Below are 27,412 nucleotides of genomic sequence, written 5' to 3' on the forward strand. Positions count from 1 at the left end.
TATAACATGCTGGTAGAAAATGCGGTGAAACGGATTTAAGTTTCCCTACATTAACCTCTCTGGGATGCAGTCGTCCCACCTGGCCAATAGCCAGGGAAAATACAGAGCGCCATATTCAAATAAAATTATATGACAATCAAACTTTCATTAAATCACACATGTAAGATACCAAATGAAAGCTACACTCGTTGTGAATCCAGCCAACATGTCAGATTTCAAAAACGCTTTTCGGCGAAAACATAAGATGCTATTATCTGATGATAGCACAACAGTAAACAAAGAGTAGCATATTTCAACACAAAACGCAGAAATAAAAATATAATTCATGCCTTTGACGAACTTCTTATGTCCCATAAACATCACAAATGGTCCTTTTGTTAGATTAAATCCGTCGATATATATCCAAAATGTCAATTTATTTGGCGCGTTTCATCCAGAAAAACACAGCTTCCAACTTGCGCAACGTCACTACAAAATATATCAAAAGTTACATGTAAACTTTACCAAAACATTTCAAACTACTTTTGTAATACAACGTTAGGTATTTTTAAACGTTAATAATCAATCAAATTGAAGACGGGATGATCTGAGTTGAATACAAAAAGAAAACAAACTGACGCAACTTTTCTGGTAATGTGCCTCTCTCAAACAATTTACTTCAAGTGACCTCATTTAAGATGGCCGTACTTCTTCATTACACAAAGGAAAAACCTCAACCAAGTTCCAAAGACTGGTGACATCCAGTGGAAGCGGTAGGAACTGCAAACAAGTCCCTTAGAAATCTGGTGTCCCAATGAAAACATTGACCAAAAAAAAAAAACATCTGAATGGTTTGTGTTAAGTTCATGTTTTAAGTATCCCTATATTTCGGTTATTACGGGGCTATCACTCAGTCAAGAGTGCGCATGCGCAGGAAGTCTTGTGGTTGATGGACCTAGCCTTGAGTGTAATGGCTACCTTGTAGTGTGTTCATATAGTATAGTAAACGTTGTTAACTGGAACCTTGTCATTTCGAGTTAAGTTTGTCCTCTGGGTTTTGCCTGCTACATAAGTTCTGTTATACTCAGACATGATTCAAACAGTTTTAGAAACTTCAGAGTGTTTTCTATCCAAATCTACTAATAATATGCATATCTTATAGTCTGGGGATGAGTAGCAGGCAGTTGAATTTGGGCATGCTATTTATCCAAAAGTGAAAATGCTGCCCCCTACCCCGAACAAGTTAAGAGTGTGCCGGAGTGCCGTCTCTGAATGAGGATTTTCTTGTTTGCTTATGGCCTTATACAGCTTGTTGAGTGCGGTCTTAGTGCCAGCATCTGTTTGTGGTGGTAAATAGGCAGCAACGAAACATATAGATGAGAACTCTCTTGTTAGATAGTGTGGTCTACAGTTTATCATGAGATACTCCACCTCAGTTGAGCAAAACATTGAGTCTTCATTAATATTAGATTCCGTGCACCAGCTGTTATTGCCAAATAGACACAGACGTCCACCACTTGTCTTATCGGAGGCAGCTGTTCTCTCTTGCCGATGCACGGAAAACCCAGCCAGCTCTATGCAAGGTTGTATTCGGCGCATGTGACTAATACAATTTGATTTGTTACCATTTCGCCGTTCATCCACATCTCAGTGAAACATAAGATATTCCAGTTTAATCTCCCGTTGATAGGATAGTCTAGTTTATTATCCAATGATTGCACGTTGGAAAATAAAACTGATGGTAGGGGCGGGGTTACACACTCGTCGGATTCTTACAAGGCACCCCGACCTACGACCCCTATATCTCTCTTCTTCATGCGAATGATGTAGATTTGGGCCTTGTTGGGTGTCTGAAGTAAATCCTTTGCGTCCGCCTAGTTAAAGAAAAAAAACTTTGTCCAGTACGAGGTGAGTAATCACTGTTCTGATATCCAGAAGCTCTTTTCGGCAATACGAGACGGTGGCAGAAACATTATGTCCAAAATAAGTTAAAAATAACGCAAATTGGTTTGGAGCCCGTAAAATGGCAGCCATCTCTTCCGGCACCATTAGTATTTTAGTATTAAGCTCAAGTAGCGAAAGGAGTAAACTATAAAAACTGACATTTTACGTGCTGGAGTTGAGTACCACATTTTAACAAACAAAACATGGACATGGTTATAGAAGGTAAAGTAAAAGCTCAAACCGCTCCGTGCATCAATACCGGTGTGTATATGGTATACCGCCCAGCCCTATGCAAGACTAGTACACGTCTGTGTTCTTTTTCTCTTGTCTTACTAACCACATACTCCAGTACAGGTCTCTCCAACCTTGTTCTTGGAGATTTACAGTCCTGTAGGTTTCACTCAACCCTAATCTAGCACACCTGATTGTAATAATTAGCTTGTTGATAAGCTGAATCAGGTTAGTAACAACTGGGGTTGAATTGAAAAGCTGGAGTGAGAACCTACAGGACAGTATCTCCAGGAAGGGTTAGACAGCCCTGTATTAGTAGTCGCCTCTTTTTACAATGTTTTGTCTCTTTTTGTTTCAGTTCCAATTATTTTCTTCTAACCATTTCTAACTCTTCTCTGCCATACCATCCTCTCCTGTTTTTCTCTCTCCCTTGTTAATTTGTTCTTCCATCCGTCTTTACAATGATTCCTTCCTCCTTATTTTATCATCCCTCCTTTTTTGTCACGTTCATGGCAATTTTCTTTTAGACCACCAAGTTTTTATTTTTGTCGATAACTGCAGGCCAGTCGCAGCCGGAGTCCGAGCAGCACTGAGGCTCAACACCCCCACCTGCCACGCCATCCGTCCAGTGACCGCACGCATCCTGCTCAACTTAACAACCTCACCTCCACCTCACCCACTCACAGTCACAGGTACGAACCGCACCACGTCCCCCCTCAACAGACCGCACACAGCATTGTGTCCAGTTAGGCACAAAACAGGAGAACTATTTGAAACCGAGTAAAACAGGGTGGTACTATCTGAGTTTGTCCAATTTAGAGACACTGCATTCTGTTTCCCTTTCAAAGCAGTTTGTTACGGTATGCTCTACTGAACATCACCCAGTTCACACTGGTTTACTGTCCCATTGGTGAACTTTTGAAGCAATACATAAGACTATACATTGTATACAATATTTTGCTGGTTGGTTTGAATTTCTCCTATTTTGTTCTTGAACATTTTCTTCTCGTTCCCCTCTCAGGGTTGGTCCATTCCATTCACCCAAACTGCAATCTCCACCCACAGCCCACCATGTCCACTCAGGCATCCCATCTAAGCATCAGAGTCCCCAGAAATCAAACTCCACCCTCTCTCCAAAAACCAATGGGCTTCAGACCCACCTTCCAAAGAGCCCTAAACCTACTAAGACCCCCAGTCTGTCAGCGCCTGGCCCAAGCAGTTCCGCCACCTCCTTAAAGAAGAAAAAGAAGAAACGGCGTCACTCTGAGATGGAAGGCGGAGAGCGAGAGCCAGCACTGGCCTACGTCATCCCAGACATCCCCGCTGAGCCCGAACTGATCGAACCTGCCAGTGAGAGGAAGAGGAGGAAAAGGAGAAAGAAGAGGAAGAGGGAGAAAGAGGATGGAGATACAGCCGAGAACCACAGGGAAAGGGTTCAGTCTCATCTGGAGGCTTCGCCGCCGGCCCAAGAGGAGGACTGGTGTCAGGGGGGATCATGGCGACTCAGCCCCCCTGACAAAAGAGCCCTGGAACAACCAAAGCAGCCCCATCCCCAGCCTGAGAGTAAGCTCCAGTTGGTTTCAGTGGTTCTCCAGTGTGACGCGAAACAAGGAGAGCAGAGTATGGACACTGTGACCATGATGAAGAGGAGGAGGAGGAAGAAGAAAAGGAGATTGGAGGAGGGACCGGAGGAAGCGACATCAACACGTTCTGTTTCAGAAAGGTCACTGAGATGTTATTGTGATATTCCAGCTAGAAAACGTAGATGCATTACAAAGTACTAGTATTTGTCTGTTTGGTCATGTAGCTTTAGACCTGCAGCAGTAAACATTTCAGTTAAAAGGTCCAACGCATCAAAAAGTAAATAATACTTACAGTACCAGTCAAAAGTTTGGACACACCTACTCATTCAAGGGTTTTTCTTGATTTTTACTATTTTCTACATTGTAGAATAATAGTGAAGACATACTAGTGAAGACATGTACTCTATGAAATAATACATATGGAATCATGTAGTAACCCAATGTTTTTTTTAACAAATCTAAATATATTTGTGGTTCTTCAAATTAGCCATCCATTGCTGTGTTTCCTGGCCTAAGCAAGTCTCTTCTTATTATTGGTGTCCTTTAGCAGTGGTTTCTTTGGAGCAATTTGACCATGAAGACCTGATTCACGGTCTCTGAACAGTTGATGTTGGGATGTGTCTGTTACTTGAACTCTAAAGAATTTATTTGGGCTGCAATTTCTGAGACTGGTAACTCAAATTAACTTATCCTCTGCAGCAGCGGTAACTCTGGGTCTTCCTTTCCTGTGGCGGTCCTCATGAGAGCCAGTTTCATCATAGTGGTTTTTGCGACTGCACTTTAAGAAACTGTAAAAGTTCTTGAAATGTTCCTGATTGACTGACCTTCATGTCTTAAAGTAATGATGGACTGTTTCTCTTTGCTTATTTGAGCTGTTCTTGCCAAAATATGGACTTGGTCTTTTACCAAATAGGGCTATCTTCTGTATGCCACCCTTACCATGTCACAACAAAACTGATTGGCTCAAACTCATTGAGGAAAGATATTCCACAAATGTAACTTTTAACAAGGCACACCTGTTAATTGAAATATATTCCAGGTGACTACCTCATAAAGCTGGTTGAGAGAATGCCAAGCGTATGCAAAGCTGTCATCAAGGCAACGGGTGGCTACTTTGAAGAATGTCAAATCCGCCCAAAAAAAGATTTAACACCTTTTTGGGGGGGTTACTACATGATTCCATATTTGTTATTTCATAGTTTTAATGTATTCACTATTTTACGATGTGGAAATAAAGAAAATCCCTGAAGTGAGTATGTGTTCAAACTTTTGGACTGGTACTTATATATATATATCTTAAGGCTGTGATGCAAGATATTAGCTAAATGTATTGGAAGCAACATATAGCATGTATCACTGGGTCAAACCTACCCTGACCAATATGGAATCTTACATGGGAGATATAGGTGAAAATACAACCAAATGTCCAGTTTCTTTGCACATTGACACTTTAAAAATAGAAATATGTTTTTTTGTACCGTAGTTCTGGGATGAAGGACACGGTTGTTGAAAACGGCGCTGGGGATTCTACTGCGCCAAAGAAGTTAAAAAAGCGCAGGCTAAAAGAAGAGGTGAAACAGTGGGAGGAAAGCAGACGTTGTTGCTTCGACGACCAGAGGAGCGACACTGAAGCAGCGGAGGCCCTTCCTAAGAAGGGCACCGTGGAGAGCACCGGTAGACCCCCACACCACACACTGCTGCATTGACTGAAGCCAACAGTCCAGTCTTACACATTTTTAGCATGACCTATTTGGCAAAACTTTTCTAAACTCATACTCTATCGTTTCAGGACTTGAACTCCTGTGGGCAATATCTCTTGATTAGGCTCTCTCCTTGTTTTGCATTATGTAAATGATGTGTACATTATTACTTTTTCCAGGGCTCACATTTTTGTTTTATTTTGGCTCTTTTTGTTGCATCTGCAAATGTTAAGTTTTTTTCTTGATTAAAAAATGGGCGTGGCAATGAGCGCGGGCGGCCCCACCCTCCTGGCTTTGTAGCTGGAAAAAGCAGTCCGCCGGTTTCCTACAATTCTACAGTTTTACAGTTTTCCTTTTAAAGAAGTTTACTGTGATTCCATGCGTTTTGTCATGGTTACTGCTGTTCATTTGCTCAAACATAATGCACAATGCTGCTAAATTAATTGTTTGGGGAATTTTTATTTCTTCCTTACTGTCGAGCTTTTGTTTTGGTGCTTGTTAGTTCTCAAAGATGATATTATATAAAACTACAGGTCCATTATCTTCACTAGCTACTTTATATCTGGTTTTAGTTGTCCCTGGTTGTGAATGTTTCACCTCACTCTACTCCTCCCCCACCACCATAGCTGGAGTGATCGTGTGGGACAGCCAGGTTAAGGATGGCTACAAGCGCTCCAAGGCCCCCGCTGCAGAAGCAGCAGAGGGTGGGCCTGGGGATGTCCCCCGCCCAGCCACCATGGTCTGGGATGGCAAGAGGAGTGGTGGAGTGGTTGAGGAGCTCCTGAAGAACTCTTTGGACAAAGCCTATGGAACCCAAGGTGAGATCTAGAACATAAGACATTCTCAAGGTTGCACTTAACCTCCAGCGGAGTCAAGAAATTGTAGTAAAAAGTTGTCGCAAAGTTATTTATGTAGCTAGCTAAGTCTCTCTGGGAGACTAATGGCAGTAGCAGCTTATACCGCTGTTGTGCGTAGCGCTGTAATGACTGAGGGGGGTGGGTGTGTCCAGTCCTCAGCTGGGAGGGAGAGGCATCCGCCATCAGTAGGGATGCCATTGACGACACCCGCGATGCCAGAACCGACACGGTGATTGACGAGTGGGACGAGGACTTTGACAGTGGAAAGGTGAGAGGGCACCCACAGACACAAGCCTGTGGAAAGCTGTTTTCACATAGTGATTGTTTCAACAGAAGACATTATGTTAAAGGGATACTTTAGTTGTAGCTTGTTTTTGACTTACCTAGGGTGCTGTTTCAATTTTTATCCCGGATATTTAGCAACATCCTGGCTCTGCTGGCCTTCCACTAGGGTCCTAGTGGAATTTGAATGCACCAGTTAGCTCTGCATCCAAAGCCTGGGTGAAGGGCTCCTTCTGTTCCTACAACCATGCCTTGGAATGCACCGCTAACTGGTTCTGGAACATGTTACCTCTGTTACCTCTGGTCTTAACATTTCTTATGTGTGTATGAACAGGTGAAGAAAATGAAAAAGTATAAGCGAGAGAAGAGGAGGAGCGGCAATATCTTCCAGAAGATCCAGGACCGGCGGAGCATGTGGTCGGTCACACCCGGCGCTAAGAAGACCGGCTTTGGATACCGTCACTGAGAGCCAACCAGAATGGATGTTTGGATACCGTCACTGAGAGCCAACCAGAATGGATGTTTGGATACCGTCACTGAGAGCCAACCAGAATGGATGTTTGGCCACATACAGTACAACTGAACTGAAGTGACGTCACGTGACGCCACTGTAACAATGTTACTCTTTTTTGATTGTTTGGCGGTTCATACCCTGATTGCAATACGAGAGACCATGGCCAGTTGACAGAACACACCTTTCGGAGAGATAATGACCATCTTTGATCTGTGTTGGTCTCTTCACTGTAGAACTTACCGCAAGTCTTCCTTTGATGACCGAGTCTGGTGAGCTGACCAACACGGGCTGTGATGTTACCATCGTCAGCCAGGGTTCAGCAACAATGAGTTGACCATTGCTTCTACACCGTTGTCTCAGATGGATATGAAAATATTGTTCCGTCAATGGTGCTCAAGCTGCTCATGGAATATGATGGATTTACCGTACTGTGATGCTGCTGAGCTTCCATCTGTGGTAATAACATGACACTATGTTATGAATTCAGAACAAGTCATGTCAGGAATTCTCATATTTGGACATTTTACATGGTTGGGCTACTCTAGGGGACGGTTCTGGGATTTTCTAGCCGGTATCAAAGGATGTGGCATGCACCATAGAGCATTTATCTGTGTGAAAGGATGAGGTGAGAGATTTTGTATAATGTATGCTAGATAACCCTTACCCATCAGCTAAATGTATTGAAACCTATGAGGGAGACACTTGGGTTGTGTTCAGGTGGGCGAAACGTTCAGAACTTTGAATTATAGTAATGTATAGAGCTGAAATGACTTCCTATAAAAAATCATTCTGTTCTACACAATCTATTTCTCTGAACATTCTAAAATGTTGCAACCAGTGATTTAGTGTATAAAAAAAATTGGGTTGGCAAACGTTGATCGCCGTTCTTGCTGAGTAAAGCAACACTCCCTATACGTTCAATGCATTTTTCCTCAAACGGTGGGTAAAATACAAAAACATACGTAAATGTAATTTACGTGCGTTTACCCTCTACTACACCACTGGTTCCAACCGTTGTACTGTTGCAGACTGGGCCATCTGCAGGACAGTGGGCCAATAGAGGTGAATGCTCTGAATACTGTTCTCCTGACTCATATGGCCTATTCTGTATGTGAAGACGTGTGGTGACCATCTCGCGCTTATCACCATCAGCACAATCACCAAGTCACCTTTAAAAGATCCGAAACATGAACAGGACCGCAGATGGTGAAACCATCATAACTGATTTGTTTAATCCCATCCTCTCTCTCTTAGTCTGAATGATTGATGCTTTTATGTTTTCTAATTCTGTGTGATTTCTTTGCCACAATGCCTTCTTGGTATGTTCTACATGCCTTCTTGGTATGTTCTACATGCCTTCTTGGTATGTTCTACATGCCTTCTTGGTATGTTCTACATGCCTTCTTGGTATGTTCTACATGCCTTCTTGGTATGTTCTACATGCCTTCTTGGTATGTTCTACATGCCTTCTTGGTATGTTCTACATGCCTTCTTGGTATGTTCTACATGCCTTCTTGGTATGTTCTACATGCCTTCTTGGTATGTTCTACATGCCTTCTTGGTATGTTCTACATGCCTTCTTGGTATGTTCTACATGCCTTCTTGGTATGTTCTACATGCCTTCTTGGTATGTTCTACATGCCTTCTTGGTATGTTCTACATGCCTTCTTGGTATGTTCTACATGCCTTCTTGGTATGTTCTACATGCCTTCTTGGTATGTTCTACATGCCTTCTTGGTATGTTCTACATGCCTTCTTGGTATGTTCTACATGCCTTCTTGGTATGTTCTACATGCCTTCTTGGTATGTTCTACATGCCTTCTTGGTATGTTCTACATGCCGCCTTGGTATGTTCTACATGCCGCCTTGGTATGTTCTACATGCCTTCGTGGTATGTTCTACATGCCTTCGTGGTATGTTCTACATGCCTTCGTGGTATGTTCTACATGCCTTCGTGGTATGTTCTACATGCCTCCGTGGTATGTTCTACATGACTTGATGAAACTGACCCACTGTGGCTGCTGCTGACACATTTACATATTCTGATTGTACTCTTATTTTACAAGCATGAATTTGGAGGGGGAAACAGTCACATGCCTGTCCCAAGCAGACAAAAGGCCTCCATCTTTAGTTGAATCTTGTTGATTATTGTATGCATGATGGTGGTATTTGAAGTTTCCTGTATCAGAATATTCAGTTCTGCATCCCTAATGGTTTGTTTTCCTGGGGGAATTGAATTTGACGCTTCTGAAGATGATGTCATTTGGTAGATGTGTCAGAATAGAAAAATGTCATGGTCGATTAACACCTAGTGATGCTGGAATATGAATTGCCCCTACATCAGCTAATTGCAAAGTTCGTAGGCGGATGTCTCTACCCCTAGGTCAAGTTGGGGACTGTAACGATAATGTAAAGGCTTTGCCTGTTTGTAACACCACATAATCCACCTTTTTAATGTATTAGACATATCATTGTTTCATCTGCTTTCTAATCCATTTGCTCTCTTTCTGGTAAATCGTACCATTCTGTTTTGCAAAAGAGAATGAGTGTGATTCTGGGTGGGTGGGTTGTATTGGGAACTTTTTCAACCCTAGACATCTACAGTAGGTCATGAGTGGAGCTAATTGCTCATCTCTTCTGCTCGTTATTCCCAAAATGTCAAGTCCCTGGTCTGTAACTAAAAGTTGGGTTGGTGACCATCGTTTAGTAATGCTCCATCACCAGTGGAATTCAGCTTTGTTGTGCATCATGTGTTTTCTGAATGAATTTTGGGACTCAATATGAACCAACAGTTCTTTCTTTGTGTTCTATCCCAGATAAAGAGTTACATGTAGGCTGGTCCCAGATCTGTTTGTGTGGTTTGGCCAACACCTAGGGCCATTGTAAATGCAGCACAGACATCTGGGGCAAGGCTAGATGACATGCGTTGCCCCAGGCCTTGTTAGTTTGACGTTGATGTATATGCTATTAGTACATGATCGTCTCAATCTGTACTCTCTCTATGCAAATCACCCACAGACAGTCCAACTAACTGGTCATCTGGAACATCCCCCAACCTTACAACCCTCATGTACAACCAACCTTCTAGCCAAGTCCACATTTTATTACACCCCACCACCATGTTTATCCTGAGGAGGCTGTTTTCTACCAGTAGATTTGGGAGGGGGAAAACATGGGATCTTCCACTTTATCTGGGCACCGATTTGATAAATAGATCATGAATGATAGTCCTTAAACAAAAGCGCTTTGCCAGTGTAGAAGATTGTACAGTCCACCTGGTGTTTCCCATGCTTTCCCCGTCATCCCTGCGTAGACCTAGCCTCGTACAAACCATCCTGATCTGATCGTCTACACGGAAACAGAATGCAAGCTTGTGAGATCAGGATGATTCGTACGAGGCTAGTGTAGTTCTATCCACCCATTGACTTTCATTCTAGAGATGTCAGCTTTAACAGTATAGTTAATTGATAAGTAATTTAAAGAAACGTTTCACAAATCTTTAATGTACTATAAAATATACAGGTAATCTGTATTTGGGTTGGTGGGGGATTGTGAAACTTGAAATAATTTTTTGCAGATGGATGTTCATATGTGCGAGTTTCATACGATGACACCTTGTTACTGTAGTGTCATACAGTATGAGAGCAGTTTCTTGTTGCTGTAGTGTCATACAGTATGAGAGCAGTTTCTTGTTACTGTAGTGTCATACAGTATGAGAGCGGTTTCATCACCAGTTCCATTGAATGTGTTTAATGTTGACTGTGAAATTAGCTTTAGGACATGTTCGATTCTCAAGGGAACTGACACGGGGACATTATTCTGGTGTGACTGATCCACGTCATATTTGCATTGATGGTTCTATATCTTGCACCGCCTTTTCAGACCAAGGAGAGACATTTCATAATGAAAAGTGACTCTTACCAAAATGGATAATGTAATTAGCTATACAGGTGCAATAAAGTTATGACTTTGTGAAAATAGGGGTCTGGTCTTGCTTCTTTGTTAGTAGAAAATATGAATATATTCTACTAACCACCAAAAGCCTGAATTGAATCTCAGACTGCTTTTGAATTGTTATATGGCCTCCTACAGCGCATTTGGAAAGTATTCAGACCCCTTCACTTTTTCCACAATTTGTTACGTTACAGCCTTATTGTAAAATTGATTAAATTAATTTCCCTCAATCTACACACAGGTTTTTAGACATTTTTGATAAGGTATGTTTATAAAAAATAAAGTTATTCACACCCTTTGCTATGAGACTTAACATTTAACTCTGGTGCATCCTGTTTCCATTGATCATCCTTCATGTTTCTACAACTTGATTGTAGTCCACCTGTGGTAAATTCAATTTATTGGACATGATTTGGAACGGCACATACCTGTCTATATAAGGTCCGAAAGATGACAGTGCATGTTAGAGCAAAAACCAAGCCATGATGTCAAAGGAATTGTCCGTAGAGCTCTGAGACAGGATTGTGTCGAGGCACAGACCTGGGGAAGTGTACCAAAACATTTCTGCAGCATTGCAGCTCCCTAAGAGCACAGTGGAATCATTCATTCTTAAATTGAAGAAGTTTGGAACCACCAAGACTCTATCTATTGGGGGAGAAGGGCCTTGGTCAGGGAGGTGACCAAGAACCCGATAGTCACTGACAGAGATCCAGAGTTCCTCTGTGGAGTTGGAAGAACCTTCCAGAAGGACACCCATCTCTGCAGCACTCCATCAATCAGGCCGTTATGGTAGAGTAGCCAGACGGAAGCCACTTCTCAGTAAAAGGAAAGGCACCTAAAGGCATCTCAGACCATGAGAAACCAGATTCTCTGCTCTGATGAAACCAAGAATGAACTCTTTGGCCTGAATGCCAAGTGTTGCATCTGGAGGAAACTAGGCACCGCTCATCACCTGGCTAATACCATCCCTACAGTGAAGCATGTTGTGGCGATGTTTTTCAGGGACTGGGAGACTAGTCAGGATTGAGGCAAAGATGAATGGAGTACAGAGAGATCATTGATGAAAACCACTCAGGTGGGACTCAGGACCTCAGACTGGGGCAACGGTTCACCTTCCAACGGGGCAACGGTTCACCTTCCAACAGGACAACAGCCGTAAGCACACAGCCAAGACAATGCAGGAGTGGCTTCAGGACAAGTCTCAATGTCCTTGAGTGACCCACCAGAGCCCGGATTTGAACCTGATCGAACATCTTTGGAAAGGCCTGAAAATAGCTGTGCAGCAATGCTCCCCATCTAACCTGGCCCAGTTTGAGAGGTTATGCAGAGAAGAATGGGAGTAACTCCCCAAATACAGGTGTGCCAAGCTTGTAGTGTCATACCCAAGAAGAATCTAGGCTGTACTCGCTACCAAAGGTGCTTCAACAAAGTACTGAGTAAAGGGTTTGAATACTTACGTAAATGTGATATTTCCTTTTTTTCCCCCAACTTATAAATTAACAAAAATGTTGACATTCTTGTTTTTGCTTTGTCATTATGGGGTATTGTGTGTAGATTTTGGGGGGGGGGGGCATTTAATCAATTTTGGAATAAGGCTGTAACAACAAAATGTGGAAAAAGTCGAGTGGTCTGAATACTTCCGAATGGACTGTCATTTTACAGTGTCATAAAAGTATGAATATTAACATGGGATTTCACTAAATAATGCATGGCACCGACATCATGCAGGTGCAACGAAACATTTATTTCTGAGCCAAAGGTGCTAGTTCTTCACAACAGTAATTATCTAAATGAGTGAAATGGCATAGTATCTGACAAATTAAGTTATAGTGCGTGACATCACCTCTGAAAGGAGGGGCCATGATCGTGCGGTTTCTCTGTTTGGATGGATTGATGTTCTCCAAGCTCTGCCTGCATACCGAGCTACTGTACACAACTTACAACCGATTTACTTTCAGCAGGAATAGAAGAAATAGGGGGGAAAACCGTTCGAATCTGTTGGGGACTTTAGGGAGGGATACATCCAGGCAGACTGACAACCGGACAAGCGTGGGCGGACGTATTGGAGATATCGGTTGCAGCAGAGGGAGCTCAAGAAACTGAAGCCTGCATCAGTATGGATGGGGAGAATTATGGTAGGTTGTTTATCTTTCCGTCACTTCATATAGATAACGCAGACTCACGCGTGTAAACACCTGTCTACAGTAAACATGACCGTTAATTCAGTGTTAGGTTTAAAGCGTTCGCTTCTAGGCTTACCAAAAGCCATGATCTGCGCGTGACAAGTCGACTAGATTCATGTCACGCTACATCCTTTTCCGATGTGTCAAGTTCAAGATTGGCGGAAGTTGTTTAGGTTTAGGCTACCTGATGAATAGCTCAGGTAGTCCGGTCTGAATTTGCATGGGCTATAAAAAGACATGCATGCTGAATTATTGAACATCATGGTGGTGAAGCTTTGCGCCAAGGATGAATATGGGTAATTTTCCACGGGGAACCATATAGATTTGTATCTATATAGGCACTCAAAGCAGGGCTCCTTTGATTTCAATGGGACTCCCACGGAATCCTTTTTTAAATTTTTTATATAAAAGCATTATGTTTTTATAGAAAAACTGAATTAATACGAATAAATATGCTTAAGTTTTGTACCTGTGGTAAATTCAATTGATTGGACACCTGTCCATATAAAGTCCCACAGTTGCATGTCAGAGCATGAACCAAGCCATGGAATTGTCCGTAGAGCTCCTAGACAGGATTGTGTCGAGGCACAGATGTGGGAAAGGGTACCAAAAAATGCCTGCAGCATTGAAGGTCCCCATGAACACAGTGGCCTCCATCATTCTTAAATGGAAGAAGTTTGGAACCACCAAGACTTCCTTGAGCTGGCTACCCGGCCAAACTGAGCAATAAGGGGAGAAGGGCCTTGGTCAGGGAGGTGACCAAGAACCGGATGGTCACTCTGATAAGAGTTCCTGTGTAGAGATGGGAGAATCTTCCAGAAGCACAACCATTTCTGCAGCACTCCACCAACAGGCCTTTATGATAGAGTGGCCAGACGGAAGCCACTCGTCAGTAAAAGGCACATGACAGTCCACTTGGAGTTTGTCAAAAAGGCACCTAAAGGACTCTTAGACCATGAGAAACCAGATTATCTGCTCTGATGAAACCAAGATTGAACTCTTTGGCCTGAATGCCAAGCGTGACATCTGGAGGAAACCTGGCACCATCCCTACGGTGAAGCATGGTGGTGGCAGCATCATGCTGTGGGGGATGTTTTTCAGTGGCAGGGACTGGGAGACTAGTCAGGTTTGTGGGAAAGGTGAACGGGGCAAAGTACAGAGAGATCCTTGATGAAAACCTGGTCCAGAGCACTCAGGACCTAAGCACACAGCCAAGACAACACAGGAGTGGCTTCGGGGCAAGTCTCAATGTCCTTGAGTGACCCAGCAATACTCCCCATCCAACCTGACAGAGCTTGAGAGGATCTCTGGATCTGCAGAGAAAAATGGGAAGAAACTCCCCAAATACAGGTGTGACAAGCTAGTAGTTCATACCCAAGAAGCCTCAAGGCTGTAATCACTGCCAAAGGTGCTTGAACAAAGTACTGAGTAAAGAGTCTGAACTTATGTAATATTTTATTTTAATTTTAAATACATTTGCATAAATGTCTAAATCTGTTTTTGCTTTGTTATTATGGGGTATTGTGTGTAGATTGATGAGAAAAAAAACAACCTAATTAATTTTAGAATAAGGCAGTAAAGTAACAAAATGTGGAAAAAGTCAAGAGGTCTGAATACTTTCCGAGTGCACTGTATCGGCTGTGTTGCGTCAGTCCAGCCATATACTAGTCAGATGATGTATGCACCAGATAAACAAGCCCCAGTGTAAACTGATCTCTTTACAGGAAGTTAAATGCTATGCATGAGATCATCTGACACTTCAAGAGAGTCATCCTTGATGATGTCATTCCTTCACTCCATGGTGTCGTCATCATGCTCCTAATTATGGAGACTTGATTATGTCAATTATTTATTAGTTAGCTTGCTGATTCCCTAATGCATCTGAAAATAGAAGCTGGTGGCTGCAATGGCCTCATTGCAAGATATCATTTGCTGTTTCTGTCTCAGTGGGAGTGGTGTGTTGGCTGTTTCTGTATCAGTGGGAGTGGTGTGTTGGCTGTTTCTGTATCAGTGGGAGTGGTGTGTTGGCTGTTTCTGTGTCAGTGGGAGTGGTGTGTTGGCTGTTTCTGTATCAGTGGGAGTGGTGTGTTGGCTGTTTCTGTATCAGTGGGAGTGGTGTGTTGGCTGTTTCTGTATCAGTGGGAGTGGTGTGTTGGCTGTTTCTGTATCAGTGGGAGTGGTGTGTTGGCTGTTTCTGTATCAGTGGGAGTGGTGTGTTGGCTGTTTCTGTCTCAGTGGGAGTGGTGTGTTGGCTGTTTCTGTCTCAGTGGGAGTGGTGTGTTGGCTGTTTCTGTGTCAGTGGGAGTGGTGTGTTGGCTGTTTCTGTGTCAGTGGGAGTGGTGTGTTGGCTGTTTCTGTGTCAGTGGGAGTGGTGTGTTGGCTGTAGAGGGCTGTTTCTGTCTCAGTGGGAGTGGTGTGTTGGCTGTAGAGGGCTGTTTCTGTGTCAGTGGGAGTGGTGTGTTGGCTGTTTCTGTCTCAGTGGGAGTGGTGTGTTGGCTGTTTCTGTGTCAGTGGGAGTGGTGTGTTGGCTGTAGAGGGCTGTTTCTGTCTCAGTGGGAGTGGTGTGTTGGCTGTAGAGGGCTGTTTCTGTCTCAGTGGGAGTGGTGTGTTGGCTGTAGAGGGCTGTTTCTGTCTCAGTGGGAGTGGTGTGTTGGCTGTAGAGGGCTGTTTCTGTCTCAGTGGGAGTGGTGTGTTGGCTGTAGAGGGCTGTTTCTGTCTCAGTGGGAGTGGTGTGTTGGCTGTTACTGTGTCAGTGGGAGTGGTGTGTTGGCTGTTTCTGTCTCAGTGGGAGTGGTGTGTTGGCTGTTTCTGTCTCAGTGGGAGTGGTGTGTTGGCTGTTTCTGTGTCAGTGGGAGTGGTGTGTTGGCTGTTTCTGTGTCAGTGGGAGTGGTGTGTTGGCTGTTTCTGTGTCAGTGGGAGTGGTGTGTTGGCTGTTTCTGTGTCAGTGGGAGTGGTGTGTTGGCTGTTTCTGTGTCAGTGGGAGTGGTGTGTTGGCTGTAGAGGGCTGTTTCTGTCTCAGTGGGAGTGGTGTGTTGGCTGTAGAGGGCTGTTTCTGTCTCAGTGGGAGTGGTGTGTTGGCTGTAGAGGGCTGTTTCTGTCTCAGTGGGAGTGGTGTGTTGGCTGTAGAGGGCTGTTTCTGTGTCAGTGGGAGTGGTGTGTTGGCTGTTACTGTGTCAGTGGGAGTGGTGTGTTGGCTGTTTCTGTCTCAGTGGGAGTGGTGTGTTGGCTGTTTCTGTCTCAGTGGGAGTGGTGTGTTGGCTGTTTCTGTCTCAGTGGGAGTGGTGTGTTGGCTGTTTCTGTGTCAGTGGGAGTGGTGTGTTGGCTGTTTCTGTGTCAGTGGGAGTGGTGTGTTGGCTGTTTCTGTGTCAGTGGGAGTGGTGTGTTGGCTGTTTCTGTGTCAGTGGGAGTGGTGTGTTGGCTGTAGAGGGCTGTGTCAGTGGGAGTGGTGTGTTGGCTGTAGAGGGCTGTGTCAGTGGGAGTGGTGTGTTGGCTGTAGAGGGCTGTGTCAGTGGGAGTGGTGTGTTGGCTGTAGAGGGCTGTGTCAGTGGGAGTGGTGTGTTGGCTGTTTCTGTGTCAGTGGGAGTGGTGTGTTGGCTGTAGAGGGCTGTGTCAGTGGGAGTGGTGTGTTGGCTGTTTCTGTCTCAGTGGGAGTGGTGTGTTGGCTGTTTCTGTCTCAGTGGGAGTGGTGTGTTGGCTGTTTCTGTGTGTGTATTAGTTTAATAGACCTGAGGGACAGGGGAGGTTCAGGCTCCTTCCACTACGCTACCATCAGTCACTTACCTGACAGTTTGTGCTGCTTGCTTTATTGCTTTACGGGTTATACTTTTACTAGAGTCCCCCGTCATGAGGCATATAAACACATGACATGACATACAGTAGCTTAAGTCATGAGCGGTCCTAACGGTTGAAGTTGAGAAATTACAACTGACTTTATAGTGACACAACAATGTAGTTTAGGTCATCAAAGTGGTTCAACTAATTCATGGCTTGTGTCATGACAATGTAATATAAGTCTGCTCTTAAGTTGACACTGTTATGTCATTGTTATGACAGTCTAATGTAGGCCTTATGACAGGGGGTTCAATTCAAATATGACTACTTTACTTTTCTTATGTAATAATGAGCTGTGATGTGACGAATAAGAGAGAGGATGTAGGAATGTAGTCAGCACATTTAGACCCACTGTGTCCCTGACGCTCCTCAGCTACGTCCCAAATGGGACCCTAATCCATACATAGTGCACGATATAGGGAATAGGGTGCCATTTGGACACAACCCTCCTGTCAAAACCACTGGTAAGAATGTCATATCATCATCCTCTTTCTGGAATGCATTTAGATTATTCAGCATAACTATAGGCTCCCGAGAGAGGATAGAAGTAATCCTTGCTTTCGCTCAAGAATAGTGTGTGTGTGTGTGTGTGTGTGTGTGTGTGTGTGTGTGTGTGTGTGTGTGTGTGTGTGTGTGTGTGTGTGTGTTAATCTAGTCAGACAAATAAATATTGTTTAGCCTAGTTTTATTTTTTATGTTGCATCTTCAGAGAATATGTTCTCAGTCTGTTGCCATCCTTTCCTGGGTCTCCTTACTTCCTCTGCAGAGGGGGATGTTGCTAGGTACAAACCGTCACACCTAACTAGCCCTCCCGGGACACCAGACAGACCTTTTTATGCATGGCTGTGCTGCTTAATTTAGCATTAGCTTCCACACCGTCTTGTCTTACTTTTATGGCATAGGACTTTGACTATGTTCCGTAGCCTAGCGGAAAGGAGCGTTGGGCCAGTAAACGAAAGGTAGCTCATTCCAATCCCAAGCCGGCAAAAACAATATATATTGCCCTTGAGCAAGGCCCTTAACCCTAATTGCTCTAGGGTTGCCGTTGGTAATAGCTGACCCTGGCCGTAACCCCACTCTCTGGGGGTGTTGGGATATGGAGAAAAAAAACACATACTCAAATAGAACAAATATAAGCGAGTGCTTGTGTTTGTCATATTTCACACGTTACATGTGTGAATTGGAAATGTGTTTTTAACACTTTACCACATTGTGATGTCAGAGGAAGGTTATAGTGCCTTGTTTCTGTCGCGATATCAACAAGGTTTTAGTCCGTTGCTACTTTATCATTTCAGGATTACTTTAAAGACGCGGTAAAGAGGTCAATGGAATGCAGACCGTGGGGGATAGAAGTCGGACGCCGGATTGGCGTACATTCAACAAATCTGATCTAACAATGTGGATATTCATCAAGTCCGTCATGATTGATGTATTGTAACAGGCCCACAATGTGCTTACTAAAGTCCCTTTTGATATATCCGGCTGTTTTCACTGCATAACATTTAGAAGTTGTCCCTTTTCAGGTTTAGAAGTAGTGACTGCTAAATGATAACTTCCGTTCGTATAAACTGGTAGCATAGCTAGCATACAGAAATCGGTGTTGGTAGTCAAAGTCTTATTTAACTGTAATGCAGTTGATTGGTGATGACATGAATATGTATTGGAGTTGACATCCATATAAGCATTATACTCCGATGTTTACCTCAACATAGTGTGAAATATAAACAATAGCCTACATTTAGGCACATTTTTCTAGTGGCAATGAGGAGATTTGGATTATTTTTTGGATTCTTTTGGATTCGTTCCATTGACCTCTTTACCACATCTATGATATCAGCGAAAAGTTTATATTCCATTGTTACTTTGTGATGTCAGAGGAAAAGGTTATATTCCATTGTTACTTTGTGATGTCAGAGGAAAAGGTTATATTCCATTGTTACTTTGTGATGTCAGAGGAAAAGGTTATATTCCATTGTTACTTTGTGATGTCAGAGGAAAAGGTTATATTCCATTGTTACTTTGTGATGTCAGAGGAAAAGGTTATATTCCATTGTTACTTTGTGATGTCAGAAGAAAAGGTTATATTCCATGGTTACTTTGATGTCAGAGGAAAAGGTTATATTCCATTGTTACTTTTTGATGTCAGAGGAAAAGGTTATATTCCATTGTTACTTTGATGTCAGAGGAAAAGGTTATATTCCATTGTTACTTTTTGATGTCAGAGGAAAAGGTTATATTCCATTGTTACTTTGATGTCAGAGGAAAAGTAAAGGTCATGTCTGCTTGTTTAATGCTACAGTCAGAGTTTTAGATACTGTTCAATATGTTCAATATCTAGTTCTTTCTACATGATGAAGTGCACCCACAGAGGAAATACAGTCAGTGGCTCGGGTTGCTGTTGTGCTTTCAGGTGTGTGTGTGGTTGCCGTGGTTACAGCTGCTAGACGGCAGGCCCTGCCAATTCCTGTTGGTGTTCCTCTGTCCCTTCTCTCATGCTGTCAGTCTGACTGATGGTCCCGCCTCCTAGACAGAATGACTGACATGTAGTTGGCCAAGCACATTGTTCTGACAGATGGCACCGCCTTCTAGACAGAATGACTGATGTGTGGTTGGCTGAGCACGTCGTTCTGACAGATAGCCCCGCCTTCTAGACAGAATGACTGACGTGGTTGGCTGGGCCTGTTGTTTACTTCAGTCATCTCAGCTCAGGCGGAGTTCAGCTGTTTGGACTTATTTCTGGAGACCTGAGATTAGAAGGGCTCTTACAGACAGCACATTTTAAACACTGCTTCCCTCTCATATGCAAAACACTCTCAGACAGAAATCACGAAATCAGCCGCCCAAAACTCCCTGCAGCGCGTATAGCTACCCGCTGTGGTTAGAAAGACACGGTCTGAAAGAAGGACCTGAAAGATGAAGAAGGGGGAAAACATCTGAAAATGAGAGAGAAAAAAGTAACTGTCACATTGAAGCGGATGTGAATCAGTTAGTTGATCTTCTCACTTCCTCTCTGAAATATACAACTCTGCCTCTATCTCTGTCTGCCTCTCTGAAATACACAACTCTGCCTCTGTCTATCTCTGTCTGCCTCTCTGAAATACACAACTCTGCCTCTGTTTATCTCTGTCTGCCTCTCTGAAATACACAACTCTGCCTCTGTCTATCTCTGTCTGCCTCTCTGAAATACACAACTCTGTCTCTGTCTATCTCTGTCTGCCTCTGAAATACACAACTCTGCCTCTGTCTATCTCTGTCTGCCTCTCTGAAATACACAACTCTGCCTCTGTCTATCTCTGTCTGCCTCTCTGAAATACACAACTCTGCCTCTGTCTATCTCTGTCTGCCTCTCTGAAATACACAACTCTGCCTCTGTCTATCTCTGTCTGCCTCTCTGAAATACACAACTCTGCCTCTGTCTATCTCTGTCTGCCTCTCTGAAATACACAACTCTGCCTCTGTCTATCTCTGTCTGCCTCTCTGAAATACACAACTCTGCCTCTGTCTATCTCTGTCTGCCTCTCTGAAATACACAACTCTGCCTCTGTCTATCTCTGTCTGCCTCTCTGAAATACACAACTCTGCCTCTGTCTATCTCTGTCTGCCTCTCTGAAATACACAACTCTGCCTCTGTCTATCTCTGTCTGCCTCTCTGAAATACACAACTCTGCCTCTGTCTATCTCTGTCTGCCTCTCTGAAATACACAACTCTGCCTCTGTCTATCTATGTCTGCCTCTGAAATACACAACTCTGCCTCTGTCTATCTCTGTCTGCCTCTGAAATACACAACTCTGCCTCTGTCTATCTCTGTCTGCCTCTCTGAAATACACAACTCTGCCTCTGTCTATCTATGTCTGCCTCTCCATCTCTGTCTGCCTCTCCATCTCTGTCTGCCTCTCCATCTCTGTCTGCCTCTCCATCTCTGTCTGCCTGTCTATCTCTGTCTGCCTGTCTATCTCTGTCTGCCTCTGAAATACACAACTCTGCCTCTGTCTATCTCTGTCTGCCTCTCTGAAATACACAACTCTGCCTCTGTCTATCTCTGTCTGCCTCTCTGAAATAAACAACTCTGCCTCTGTCTATCTATGTCTGCCTGTCTGCCTGTCTATCTCTGTCTGCCTGTCGCTCTCTGTCTGCCTGTCTCTCTCTGTCTGCCTGTCTCTCTCTGTCTGCCTGTCTCTCTCTGTCTGCCTGTCTCTCTCTGTCTGCCTGTCTCTCTCTGTCTGCCTGTATCTCTCTGTCTGCCTGTATCTCTCTGTCTGCCTGTATCTCTGTCTGCCTGTATCTCTGTCTGCCTGTATCTCTGTCTGCCTGTATCTCTGTCTGCCTGTATCTCTGTCTGCCTGTATCTCTGTCTGCCTGCCTCTGTCTGCCTGCCTCTGTCTGCCTGCCTCTGTCTGCCTGCCTCTGTCTGCCTGCCTCTGTCTGCCTGCCTCTGTCTGTCTGTTTTATTTCTGTCTGCCTTTGTTTGTCTGCCTGTTTATCTCTTTCTGCCTGTCTACCTCTGTCTGCCTCTGTCTGAGCCACAAGGGACAAATCTAATTTTATTGGTCACATACACATGTTTTGCAGATGTTATTGTGGGTGTGGCGAAATGCTTGTGTTCCCAGCTCCAACAATGCAGTAATATCTGACAATTCACAATTCACTACCTCATGAAGCTGGTTGAGAGAAAGCCAAGAGTGTACAAAGCTGTCATCAAGGCAAAGGGTGGCTACTTTGAAGACTCTCAAACATAAAATATATTTTGATTTGTTTAACACTTTTGGTTACTACATGATTCCATATGTGTTATTCCATAGTTTTGATGTCTTCACTATTATTCTACAATGTAGAAAATAATTAAAAAAAAGCAAAACCCTGGAATGAGTAGGTGTGATTGGATGTATAGAAATTATGAACAGCATATTGATAGAATATATAGTATACCTGAAGAATACGTAGGATAGATTAGTATATGTACAGGGACGAGATAACATGTTAAACTTGTTACCCTGATGAAGGTAAGGTACCCTGACCAAACCATAGGTTCTATGTGAAAATTTGACTTAAATGGAAGTTAGCATTTGTCCCTAAGACGTTTGTGGAGCATTCACGATAACCATTGGAGTTTCTTCCTCTGCTGGCTAGCTGTACCCTGACACGGTGTTCCGTAGTTATTCTAAGCTGTCCTACTTGTGTAAGCAGCCTCTTGTGATGCTTAGAACATCAGTGGATCAGGAGGGCTGTTGTTGCTTTCTCCCAGCTGCTATTGTGAGTCACCGGGGGGAAGCTAGCTAGGCTGGTGTGTGGAGTTCCAAAAACAAGTTAATATTCCACCTCCACACCACTGTACTCAGCAGGGTTGGTGTCAATTCCATTTCAATTCCAGTCCATTCAGAAACTACACCAAATTACAATTACACATTTTCCTCATTGAAAAGCATTGAAGAGATTTGGAATTAGAATTTAAGTGTGCTGGAATTCACCCAAACCTACACAGTACAGTACCCAGTAAATACCCAGTAAATAATCCACCTACACAGTACAGTACTCAGTAAATAATCCACCTACACAGTACAGTAACCAGTAAATAACCCACCTACACAGTACAGTACTCAGTAAATACCCAGTAAATAATCCACCTACACAGTACAGTACCCAGTAAATAATCCACCTACACAGTACAGTACCCAGTAAATAATCCACCTACACAGTACAGTACCTAGTAAATAATCCACCTACACAGAACAGTACCCAGTAAATAACCCACCTACACAGTACAGTACCCAGTAAATAATCCACCTACACAGAACAGTACTCAGTAAATACTCAGTAAATAATCCACCTACACAGTGCAGTACCCAGTAAATAATCCACCTACACAGAACAGTACTCAGTAAATAATCCACCTACACAGAACAGTACCCAGTAAATAATCCACCTACACAGAACAGTACCCAGTAAATAATCCACCTACACAGAACAGTACTCAGTAAATAATCCACCTACACAGAACAGTACTCAGTAAATAATCCACCTACACAGAACAGTACTCAGTAAATAATCCACCTACACAGAACAGTACTCAGTAAATAATCCACCTACACTGTAACGGCTCTCTTTCGGTGAGTGAGTAGACCAAGGCGCAGCGGGTGATGAATACATAATGTTTATTTGACAAGACGGAAAAACACGAAACACACTTGAATGATAAACAAAATAACAAAACGAACTAGACAGACCTAAACTATGAACTTACATGAAACGAGGAAACACAAGAACGACCGAGACAGTACCGTGTGGTGCAAAATACACAGACACAGCGACAATCACCCACAAACAAACAGTGAGAACAACCTACCTTCATATGACTCTCAATTAGAGGAAAACGCAAAACACCTGCCTCTAATCAAGAGCCATACCAGGCAACCCAAAACCAACATAGAAACAGATAACATAGACTGCCCACCCAAAACTCACGCCCTGACCATCACACACATAAAAAACAACAGAAAACAGGTCAGGAACGTGACATACACAGAACAGTACTCAGTAAATAATCCACCTACACAGAACAGTACTCAGTAAATAATCCACCTACACAGTACAGTACCCAGTAAATAATCCACCTACACAGAACAGTACTCAGTAAATAATCCACCTACACAGTACAGTACCCAGTAAATAATCCACCTACACAGAACAGTACTCAGTAAATAATCCACCTACACAGTACAGTACCCAGTAAATAATCCACCTACACAGAACAGTACTCAGTAAATAATCCACCTACACAGTACAGTACCCAGTAAATACCCAGTAAATAATCCACCTACACAGAACAGTACTCAGTAAATAATCCACCTACACAGTGCAGTACCCAGTAAATAATCCACCTACACAGTACAGTACCCAGTAAATAATCCACCTACACAGAACAGTACTCAGTAAATAATCCACCTACACAGTGCAGTACCCAGTAAATACCCAGTAAATAATCCACCTACACAGGGCAGTACCCAGTATATAATCCACCTACATAGTACAGTACCCAGTAAATAATCCACCTACACAGTACAGTACCCAGTAAATAATCCACCTACACAGTACAGTACCCAGTAAATAATCCACCTACACAGAACAGTACCCAGTAAATAATCCACCTACACAGTACAGTACCTAGTAAATACTCAGTAAATAATCCACCTACACAGTACAGTACCTAGTAAATACTCAGTAAATAATCCACCTACACAGTACAGTACCTAGTAAATACTCAGTAAATAATCCACCTACACAGTACAGTACCTAGTAAATACTCAGTAAATAATCCACCTACACAGTACAGTACCTAGTAAATACTCAGTAAATAACCCACCTACACAGTACAGTACCCAGTAAATAATCCACCTACACAGTACAGTACTCAGTAAATACTCCACCTACACAGTACAGTACCCAGTAAATAATCCACCTACACAGAACAGTACCCAGTAAATAATCCACCTACACAGTACAGTACCTAGTAAATACTCAGTAAATAATCCACCTACACAGTACAGTACCTAGTAAATACTCAGTAAATAATCCACCTACACAGTACAGTACCTAGTAAATACTCAGTAAATAATCCACCTACACAGTACAGTACCTAGTAAATACTCAGTAAATAATCCACCTACACAGTACAGTACCTAGTAAATACTCAGTAAATAATCCACCTACACAGTACAGTACCCAGTAAATAACCCACCTACACAGTACAGTACCCAGTAAATAACCCACCTACACAGTACAGTACTCAGTAAATAACCCACCTACACAGTACAGTACCCAGTAAATAACCCACCTACACAGTACAGTACTCAGTAAATAACCCACCTACACAGAACAGTACTCAGTAAATAACCCACCTACACAGTACAGTACCCAGTAAATAACCCACCTACACAGTACAGTACCCAGTAAATAACCCACCTACACAGTACAGTACCCAGTAAATAACCCACCTACACAGAACAGTACCCAGTAAATAATCCACCTACACAGTACAGTACCCAGTAAATAACCCACCTACACAGTACAGTACCCAGTAAATAACCCACCTACACAGAACAGTACCCAGTAAATAATCCACCTACACAGAACAGTACCCAGTAAATAATCCACCTACACAGTACAGTACCCAGTAAATAATCCACCTACACAGTACATTACCCAGTAAGTACTCAGTAAATATTATCACTTTTCATCCAGCGTTTGTGTGTTTTCAGTCTGTTCTGACTGGTTGCCACCCCTGGTCTGTATCCCCTGGACTCTCCATACTCTGTATCTCCCTGTGGTCCTGTATGGTTCAGTTGGTAGAGCATGGCACAGGTAACACCAGGATTGTGGGTTCGATTCCTGCAGCCACCCATATGTAAAATGTATGCGCGCATGCCTGTAAATTGTCATTCTATTCCTCTGCAGTGGAGATGTTGCTAGATACCGTCACCCTAGCACACTAGCCTTCTTAGGGCACCAGGCTCTCTTATGGTTCTGTATGGCTGTTTCTGCATGGCTCATCTACCCAATGCTATGGCAGTTTTGTAGAGTTTTGCTGCGTAACATAAGATGTTCTCTTTTGTAGGAGTACCAGCCATGTCTGCCTGAGCAAATGAGGGATGTGAAAGTTGTGATGGATGAGTTTGACCGAAACAAGCATGCACAGGCAGGACCCATGACCTGGGTCATGTTCATTAGGCACGTAACAGAGGAAAACTGCCTGAAAGGGAGTGAAAACTCTGTGAAACATTGTGCTACGATGTGCGCTAATGAACATGACCCAGGATACTGGTGGATAATGGACATGCTGCCATAAAACCAAGATGAACTTCCTGTTGCTTGAAATGCCCACTTGGTGGCAGACGTGTACCAGACAGCTCATCAAATTACAGTTCAACACTGATATAAACAGAGAAAATATTGTATTGTAAACACTGTATTGTCTTTACATTGTCAGCTAATTCAAAAATCTAGGTCTCATGAATCGTGAATTTAAACATGGTTTATTTCATGAAGGCATAAATGAGAAGGCTATTAACTTATGAACTATGTCTATGTTTGATGAACAATCTTGACAATTGGACTCACAGTTTTTGTTATACTTTTGGTTTATAGAAGCAGTTGCATCCAGCTTGAGTCAACATTTAGGACACTTCCTTATTTGGAACTCCCTGACATGTGCACAAATAATGATTTGGGAGCATCATGTGAGGAAATGCTGTGATGTCTAGCCATTTCCCCTTAGGGGAGAACTCTGCTCCACCTAACCGCAAGACTTCAGTGCCTTTCTCAAACTTTGTCATGTTTCTGCGTGTGTGTGTGAGTGTTTTGTGGTCATGAATGTGTGTGTCTAGTATTTATGTGCACAGCCTGCATAGTCTTGGTGCATAAAGATGTGTGTGGCTAAAGGCAGCTATAAGAACTGTGTGGAGTCTGTCGTCTGATAGTGATACCAGAGGTGTTATAATTAGAACAATGACGCCAGCTCCCTGTGCTCTGACCCCTCTGTCCATCATTATGACACATTGGGATGGATGGCTTCTGTCTGGACCTACAGGAGCCCAGAGTGTCGGACTTTGAGAGTGTCGGACTTTGAGAGTGTCGGACTTTGAAAGTGTCGGAATGTGAAAGGACAAATAATGACACTCAACCACAATTGGGGGAAAATAAAAGTTAAATAATGGGGCTCTGTTTATTACACACACACACACACACACACACCACACACACACACACACACACACACACATATTTCTTCCTCCCTGACTACTATACTAGGTCCCACAGTCCCTTGCAGTACAATGGAGATGCATAGCCTACATATTAAAAATAAAACAAAGCAGATGCAGGATTTGTGCTGACTTCACAGAGCAGGGTCTTGACTGTCCCTCTCGTGACGGGCCTGTTACACTGGAACGATGACATGCAGCTGCAGCACTTTGAGTACTTCCTCCTGACTCTGCAGCTTCAGGCTGTGTCCCATATCGCACCCTATTCCCTATATTCTTCAAACTCAACTCTGGACTGGAAGTCAGTTCCACTGTGTTTTTCATTGCTCCCCTCTAATCAGGGACTGATTTAGACCTGGGACACCAGGTGTGTGCAATTAATGATCAGGTAGAACAGAAGACCAGCGTGCACCGGACCTCGTAGGGTAAGAGTTGAATACTGCCCTATATAGTGCACTACTTTTAACCGTGGTCCATTTGGGATGTAGACCCTGGTCTGGGGTCAGTGTTGGAGTCTTCCTCCCATGGTACAGTCAGGCAGGGCTCGGGTGAAGGATGCCAGTCATGTCTTCATTACCACCCCACTGTCACAGCATCACCG

General features: G+C 43.3%; 2 protein-coding genes across 4 annotated transcripts in view; both read left to right on the forward strand.

The window, feature by feature from the left end:
• usp36 (ubiquitin specific peptidase 36) overlaps positions 1-11,068 on the forward strand; it is a 48,436-nt gene extending 37,368 nt beyond the window's left edge. For 2 of the 3 annotated variants that reach the window (XM_055898573.1, XM_055898575.1), the window contains exons 15-20: positions 2,716-2,846; positions 3,176-3,877; positions 5,221-5,411; positions 6,064-6,255; positions 6,447-6,562; positions 6,911-11,068. In XM_055898573.1, coding sequence (XP_055754548.1) covers positions 2,716-2,846; positions 3,176-3,877; positions 5,221-5,411; positions 6,064-6,255; positions 6,447-6,562; positions 6,911-7,042 — 1,464 coding nt within the window. In that variant the 3' untranslated portion in view covers positions 7,043-11,068. The remainder of the gene's footprint in view (positions 1-2,715; positions 2,847-3,175; positions 3,878-5,220; positions 5,412-6,063; positions 6,256-6,446; positions 6,563-6,910) is intronic. The other variant, XM_055898574.1, reaches the window with a different exon arrangement.
• Positions 11,069-13,038: 1,970 nt separating this feature from the next.
• Positions 13,039-27,412, forward strand: part of cyth1a (cytohesin 1a) — a 121,768-nt gene continuing 107,394 nt past the window's right edge. Inside the window, exon 1 of the mRNA XM_055898578.1 lies at positions 13,039-13,179. Coding sequence (XP_055754553.1) covers positions 13,161-13,179 — 19 coding nt within the window. The 5' untranslated portion in view covers positions 13,039-13,160. The remainder of the gene's footprint in view (positions 13,180-27,412) is intronic.

This window comes from Salvelinus fontinalis, chromosome 34, assembly GCF_029448725.1.
Source record: "Salvelinus fontinalis isolate EN_2023a chromosome 34, ASM2944872v1, whole genome shotgun sequence".
In the NCBI taxonomy this organism is placed as follows: Eukaryota; Metazoa; Chordata; class Actinopteri; order Salmoniformes; family Salmonidae; genus Salvelinus; species Salvelinus fontinalis.